At 37.0% G+C, this 8,465-nt stretch overlaps 1 protein-coding gene across 1 annotated transcript; it reads right to left on the bottom strand.

Moving 5' to 3' along the window:
* Positions 1–2,860: 2,860 nt before the first annotated feature.
* LOC112397404 (UDP-glucuronosyltransferase 2B4-like) lies at positions 2,861–6,723 on the bottom strand. Its single transcript, XM_024741597.1, is given in 3 exon segments — positions 2,861–2,893; positions 5,223–5,371; positions 5,994–6,723. Coding segments are annotated over 3 exon segments (912 nt in total).
* Between the last annotated feature and the right edge of the window lie 1,742 nt (positions 6,724–8,465).

Raw genomic sequence — 8,465 nt, 5'->3', positions numbered from 1 at the left:
CTGTGGCTACCTCAGACACAGCTCACATTCACATCTCTTCCCCTGTTGTGGTCACTCCAGATCTAGTGATAGGTTGTGGCATCAAGTGGGCAGGGCTGGAGCATTTGCTCATCTGGGATTGCATACTTGTGGTCACAGGAGTTCAAGCAGCTGTGCTGCCGTCAGAAGTCTGGGCTGCTTATGGGGTGCTGTCTTAGTAAGCACTAACAACGGCCTCCACCATCCCACCTGTAAACACCCCAGGCCCCAGGTCACCTCTGCATCCCAAGATTGAATCTTTTCCCAGTTGGTGGGAAATCTCCCTAGATCCAGGGCCAAGCTGTGGTGTGGAGTGGGTGAGGTAGGAGTGTTTGCTTGGCTTGGATTGGGGAGCCCAGTGAGGCAGCAACTACTAGGGCTGACCTCTCTCCGCCCTGTCTGTTGGCAAGCCAGCACCCTTGCATTCCACACGAGTGGAGCCCAGGCTTCTCCAGACTTTCTATCTCTCCCAGCAGTTCTCCAAGCAGCCAAGGGAACTTGTCTCCTTCCTGTAGGACCCTAGAACTGGGATGCCCAGTCTGTGACTGGACCCACTCACTTCCCAGGGTGAGTGTCCATCTGTGCAATCTCTCTTTTCCTCTTAGTACCCTCCCAGGAGTATTGGTCCCAGACCGCTGCTTTTTTTCTTGTCCTACTCAATTATGTGTGTATCTTACTTACAGCCTTGGTTTGTAGGAGTTCTGCCACTTTCCAGTTAGTTTTCCATGAGAATTGTTCCACCTGTAGATGTATTTTTGATGTGTTTGTGGGGGGAGGTGAGCTCCACATCATCTTGCTCCACCACCATTTGATCTTCCTCTGATCAGTGATCTTTGATGTTACTATTGCAAAAAGATTATGACTCACTGAAGGCTCAAGATGATTAGTATTTATTACCAATAAGGTGTTTTTAAATTGAGATATGTACATTTTGAAGATGAAATATATTTGACATAAAACATTATGTAATTTAAGTTGTATAATGTATTGATTTGATACATTTATATTCAATATATTGTAATAGGATAGCCATTTTTCATGATAGTTCACACCTCTATCATGTCACATAATTATTTCTTTTTGTGGTTTGAATAATTAAGATGTAGTCTCTTAGCAAGTTTGATGATTATAATATAATATGGTTGTCCATATTCACTGTACTATACCTTAGATCTCTAGGACTTATTTTTCTATGAGATGCAGATCTGTACCCTTAAAAGACATCTCTCCTATTCTCCTACCCCTCAGCTCCTGGTAACCACCATATTACTCTCTGTTTTTACAAGTTTGACTTTTTTATATTCCACATAAAATGGATATCATCTAGTATTTGTCTTTCTCTGTCTTTTAAAAAAATAAACAAAATGACAGTCTTTAGCTAGATTAACTAAGGAAGGAAGAAGACATAAATAAAATTAGAAATGAAAGTGGAGACATTATAACTGATGCTACAGAAATACATACACTCGTAAGAGACTACTGTGTAGAATTATATGCCAAAAAATTACATTACCAAGAAGAATGAATACATTCCTAGAAACATGCAATCTATCAAGACTGAATCAGGAAGAATTAGAAAATCTGGACAGTCATAATAAGTAAAGGTATTGAATCAGTTTCAAAAACCTCTCAACAGAAAACCCCAGGACCAGAAGGCTTCACTGACAAATTCTATGAAATATTTAAAGAATAATTAATGCCAGTTCTTCAAAAACTCTTCCAAAAAAATTAAAGAGGAAAGAGGGAACACTTCCAAACTTATTCTACAAGGCCAGTATTACCTTCAATATAAGCCATTATCCAGGAAGAATATAAATGCAAAAATTCTCATCCAAATATCAGCCAGTTAAATTCAAGAACATATTAAAAGGATTATATACCATGACCAAATGGGATTTATCCCTGGGATGCAAGGATGGTTCAAAGTACCCAAATCAGTAAGTGTAATACATTGCATTAATAGAATGAAATTTAAAATAACTTGATCATCTCAATAAATGTAGAATAACATTTGGCAAGATACAACATCCTTTCCTGATAAAAACCCTCAACATATTGGGTGTAGAAGGAACCTACTTCAACATAATAAAGATGTGATATATATAATACACACACACAAATGCACGCACACACACACAGAACTCAGTGTTATTCATCTATGAGAAAGAAGGACATCCTGCCATTTTTTGACAACATGGATGGACTTTGATGGCATTATGCTAAAATTCGTGCTTTCATTCTAATCTTAATTACTCCTATAACTAAATATACATTGTGACATATATTTTGAAAATTGTAATTCTAATTTATATTTTTTTATCCTACAAGAAAACTGTGATCTTATTATAGCTATTATTTTCCAACTAAACCTCATACTATTGTTGATTTAGTGTAATAAAAAATTCTTTGAGAAAACGATTGTAATGGTGTGATGTGCACATGATAATTTATTTAATTATTGCTTAATTTTGAATATTTACATTACTTCCAGTGTTGGCTTTTATGAATTACTGCCCAAAATATTGTTTTTGCACACCTTGATTAATTTTCTCTGTATGGTTTCTTAGGAGTATACTATGAAGTCAAAGTCTATAGCATTTTTAAGATTCTTGAAGCATTTTGCCAAATGTCTTAATTCTTTAAAAATTACAGAAATTTTCTGAGAACCTAATAATGAATGGAAAAGTTAGTAGCTTGAAGGAATAGTTTCTTTTTATAATGAAATCTTCACAATCATTGATGGATTTAAATCTTATTTTGCAACTTAATAGCAAAAGCAACTATTACTAATTATTATCATTATCCTACTATTCATCCTTTCTTTGTCCTTATTCCTCTCCTCTTAACCTCCCTTCTTACTAATGCTATCACTTTCCTGCAATGAGAACAGGGACATCTTTCAAAAACTAGGGTTAGATAGCATAGAACTTTCACTAACCTTATCTCAGACTTTGTTGGTGCAAATGGCATTATTTTGTTCTTTTTTATGGCTGAGTAATATTCCATTGTATATATGTACCACATCTTTTATTTATTTTTGCCTGCATTGGTTCTTCCTTGCTGTGCACGGGCTTTCTCTAGTTGTGGTGAGTGGGGGCTACTCTTTGCAGTGCGCGGGCTTCTCATTGTGGTGGCTTCTCTTGTTGTGGAGCATGGGCTCTGGACATGCGGGCTTCAGTACTTGTGGCTCACAGGCTCTAGGGCACGGACTCAGTAGTTGTGGCACACGGGCTTAGCTGCTCCGTGGCATCTGGGATCTTCCCAGACCAGGGCTTGAACCCATGTCCCCTGCATTGGCAGGCAGATTCTTAACCACTGTGCCACTAGGGAAGCCCTTAAGTCAATTTAAAAGAGATCATATCAATTTAAAATAGATTAGATTCTTGCTTTCCTTCATAAGGAATAGCATCCTATAAACTGAAGAGAATTCTTTGTATTTTTAAACTACGGGAAGTTTTCAGGTTCAAGTTGTACAAATTATTTGCTGTTTAGTGTATGTGCAGAGTTTATGGTTCTTATATATGCAGTGTATATTTTCCCTGTGCTCATTCTGTTAGGCAGCTATGATGTTGAGATGTACATCCCTAAGGGAGCTTTACTGAGGTTTTCTATAGGATTGGTATAGGCAGAAAACACCTATCCTAATAAACTAAGTTATCTCTTTTATTCTGCAAGTTGTAAAACCCTGGGATTTCAAATGAGGAATGGTTTAAATGCTGATGTGAAAGCTAGGAAATGCTGAATTTGGCTCCACAAATTGTTAGGTCATACATTTATATTGTTCAAGAATGGTGTTCTTTTTGGCTAGTGCGCCAGTGAAGAATCTCAATCCTTAGAAAAGAATTTTATCATTTTATCTTGCTGATCAGATAGCCAAACCTTAAAAAATTCTTAAAATTAAAACAACTTTAACTTAAATGTATTAAATTATATTTTATTTAACTTAAATTTTATTACATGTATTAAAATTTTAATTCCCTTTATTTTTCATTTAAAAACTTAAAATTTACTTTTAAACAACTCCTTGGGATATCTACTCTTTAGGACTTTGCTAGATTATATAATCTTGATATATTGGAAAACCAGTTTCTAGTAATTTAGAAATTAGATCTAAGTGACTGGTATACATTGGGTTATTGACAGCATGGAATAGCAACAAAATAACAATAAAGACAATAGGTAACATTTTTTCTGGATCACTAAGTATGTTCCAGAGACATTTTGGGTGTTTCATACATACTAACAGATTTTTTCCCCACAACAATATGAGGTTTGTACTATTATTATAAGAGTTAAGGCGGACATAACTCTATGAACATTGTATTCTAGTTTTCCATCATTGTTGCCTGTATCTTGCAACAACCAGCTAAATGATGTCCCTTTTCACTCTTGCCCCTCTACAATCCAACCCAGTAACTACATCCTGTGTGTGTGTTTTTTTTTTATGTGAACATCTCTCTCCCTTTCTTTACCCTTTTAATTTTCTCCTTAATGCTCCTACTAGATGTTTCAAACTCCCTATAATTATCTGTCTCCAACTTACCTCTCCAGCATCATCTGCCTCTTTACTCAAACTCTTCCTTTTTAGGCTAAACTTAGACTTCTTGGAAACTGTCATTACTACTCTACCGGCTTTTCTTTTGTGCCTTCTTCTACCCCTGCCCTATCCTGAACATCTTTCAGATCTTGTCTTAATTATCAATGCCTCAGGGATAATATCTGTGATTCCTGCTGGATGTTTCCTTAGTGTTGTAGTCTTTCCTTATAAAAATTTCACACAGTTTTTACTACTTGCTGGTATTCTATCTTTCCAGGTAGAGTGTCAGATGGCAGAAACTGTGTCTACACCATTTCTCTACATATTAGCACTTATTTCTGGAATATGCTAGTCATTTTATAATTATTCTTTTAATTTTTTATAATAATTCTTTTAATGAAGTCTGATGCTTTATTATGTATTGAATAATGAAAGTAATAATTTTACTGACATATTCTCAAAGTCTTCCACTTTATTCTGTATTGATAATGAAATTCTGATACTTGTGTTGGTATAGAAATAAATATATGAGTTTCTAATTGGTAAGTCACTTTATCTAGCATCCCACATCTCTCTCACTGTAATTAAATATTCTAAATAAAGAACACAGGATTATTCCTATTGAAAATGCAATGTAAACAAAACAAAATAAATAAGAATAGGTAACCTTAGGCAGGGGTTTGGCTGGTTTGCAGTGGAGGCCTCCAACAAATTCAAAATTTGGTAGCAGTGGGAGAGGAAATTCAAAATCCCAGTATGTTCGAATGAGCCACATTTCAGCTTTCCCCATTGTCTTTAATAATGTAGTCGGTCTTCCTGGAAGGATAAACTAAAACAACAAGAGTTAGATCAAATGAGAGTATTGCCATGTGAATATAGTAGGTAGTTTTTGGAAAGGAGCTTGGAATGATATAGCCAAAGATGTTTGAAAGTGTTCTCTAATAAAGCAAATATATATGTATGTGTATAGTGTACATCATATTGGTATTGTATCATATCATATCATATAATACGGAAACCGAGCTACACAAGTAGAAACAATTTCCAAATGCTACCTAAATATTTGTGCTACAAATATGTGTGTAACTCTTCAATCTACCTGTCTTCACTTATCAAGGCATTTTATGAGGTTTCTAGTGATTTTTTTTAAGTTAAAAAAAGAAGTTTAGTAATATAGATATATAATTGCTTAGAGAAGTCCTAAGTGCTTCAGTTTGTGTTTTATGACTTCCTGGAGGAGAATCTGTATGAGTACTGGGAAACAGGGTTATACTTTACCCTATAATTTAATATTTTGATAATACTTATGAAATCATTTTATATTTTCATTTCCTTGTTTCACTTATAAGAGACAAAATTCTGTTACTTTATACAAACTCACCTTCCAAGGCACTAGGAAAGTTAGGACTTCATGCTACCAACTAAAAATATGACTTACCTAGTACTTCACTGTAAAACTGATTCCATTTATTCTCATTAAATGTCTGGAACCAAAAGTCAAAATAAAGTGCATATATCATATTTTTGACCCTGTCCGTGAATGTCACGTGATCACTTAATTCTGAAAACGTAGCAGGTACATAGGATGGTGGGAATGGAAGCCTTCCACTATACTTTTCAGCTGAATAGCCAGGAGAGGAGCGGAGACTGTATACTAAAGATACTTTAAGTACCTCAGCCAGCAGCTCACCACAGGGTCCAACAGCATCTGCCAGAACAGCATCAAACCTTGATTCATGTAGTTTTGTCATCAGCTTCTTGTTTGAAACAACATCTTTACAGATATTCATAAGCATATCAGAAAGTTCCCAAAATAAACTTCTCAATTATGAAAAATATGTCCACAATGAATTTTTTGCCAGATATGTCCATTTCTCTACCAAATGCTTGATGTTATGCTTCAAATTATCTTTAGTTAAAGACATAGGGAAAGTCTCAAACTTAATAGCAGATGGTTTGTTGGGATCAATAAGAATGGAAGCTGAAGTTGTCAGAACAGTCACCTTATGACCCATCATGACAAGTTCATCCAGGATTGTCTTCATATTCATCCAATGACTGTATTTCATTGGTCGTGCCAGCACCTTTCCACAACTTCCAGAGCTAAAGTAGCAAGTCAGCTGTAGTAGCAGCAGAAGTGAGAGCCATTTCACAGACATCTTGTTCATATGCAATACTTTTCAAAAATTACATTATCCTTTTGCCATTGCTCATGTTTATATCCAAGGAGAAATCAATCAGGATGTTAAATTATAACTCCTGTGCCTCAAATAACTACATTATATGAATAGTCACAGCTGTGGAAATCAAGTGAAAGGGCAAAGTGTAGAACACTTCATGTTTATACTGGTGTTTAATATTATTTCATCAGTGCTATCACCCATCTAAAAGTCGATGACTTTGCACACACAAATCAGTTATTATGTAAGAGAGAAAAATAGTGTAACAACAGTGACAAGTGAGAGGCTCTTGTGTCTGCAGTCCCCTTGACACAGAATTAGAGATAATGTAACATCAACAGGATGGAGGGTTAGGAGGTCCCAACACTTGTATCCCCCATAAAAGCAAAAAAAAAAAAAAATAAATGAGCAACTACAAACCAATGTAAATTACTTTGGGAAAGCTCTGGACTACAATGAAGAAGCAGCAGAAACCCTGCAGATTGTAAAAACTGAGGATGGCCCTGTAAAAAAGCTTGGGAAAGATTTTACCTCCATCACCTCATCCTCCAGTTCAGAGCAGCTTGGCACCCACAGAAATTCCTTCAAATGGATTTCACCCCATGGGGAGAAGAAGAGCAGGAGAATCCCAGCAAGCTTCACCATCATAAAGGTTTGCAGTATTTGCTACTGAGGACTTCCACAGTCTTCACCAACACTGATTACAGCAGACACAGAGCTGCCCAGAGTCCCTGCTTCTGTGTCTTTCCTGAGGTTGGAAATGTTGCTGTGGTGAGATCTGACACTTGGGGCCCCATCACTCCGGTACTTTGCTTTCCCTGGTTGAGTTGCCACAATGCCTGACTATCTATGAGACTGGAGCTCCTGCTCTGTGCCCTGCCCACAGGTATTAAGTTAGTACTTTGTCTTGCCATAACTGGGGCAATTCTGCTATTGCTTGGACTTCACTGTGTATTCCTAGTTGTGGCTTTGACTGGTCATTACCTAGGCTGAGCTGCTGAGCTACCCACCATTCCTGGAGCCTAAGTCATGGCTTTAACCTATCATTGCTGGGGCTAAAATGCTGCTACTTTGTACCTCACCCTGGGTCAGGGTTCTGTTCCACAATTACCACGGCCACACTGCTGGGGCTCTGCACCCCAGCCCATGGGTCCTGACTTGTGACTTTAACAGGCTATTGCTGGGCACACGCTGCTGCTGCTCTGTGACTTCCACTAGGGCCAGAATTGGAATCTTGGCCCACCATTTCCAGGCTGTGCAGCTACAGGACCCTGGACCCTTGGACCTAAGCCATTGTAGAACCCTGTCATCTCAGGGCCTGTATCACTGCTGCATCCCACTCACCCCCCACCCAATATATTAACTATATGTCAAATGCCTAGGACTACAACTATATACATGTTTTACATGCTTGCTTTTTATATTTATTAAAAGAAGGAAGAAGACATATGCATTTATACTGTCATATAATTACTTATCTCACCAGTTCTTTCTGTTTTATCATGGTGATTAGAAATTGCAATCTGGGTTTACTTCCTTCAGTTTGAAGACTTTCTTTTAGTTTTTCCTATAAGGCAGATTTCCAAGCAATGAATTTTTTGGGGGGGAGTGGAGGGAAAGAAATATCTGTATTTTGCCCTCATTTTTGAAAGATAGTTTTGTTTGATATAGAACTTTTGGTTGACAGTTTTGTTTTTCAGCGCTTTGAATACGTCATCTCACTGCCATAG

Source organism: Neophocaena asiaeorientalis, unplaced genomic scaffold, assembly GCF_003031525.2.
Source record: "Neophocaena asiaeorientalis asiaeorientalis breed wild unplaced genomic scaffold, Neophocaena_asiaeorientalis_V1.1 scaffold445, whole genome shotgun sequence".
Classification (NCBI taxonomy): domain Eukaryota; kingdom Metazoa; phylum Chordata; class Mammalia; order Artiodactyla; family Phocoenidae; genus Neophocaena; species Neophocaena asiaeorientalis.
This window is presented reverse-complemented; position numbering and strand designations above follow the sequence as displayed.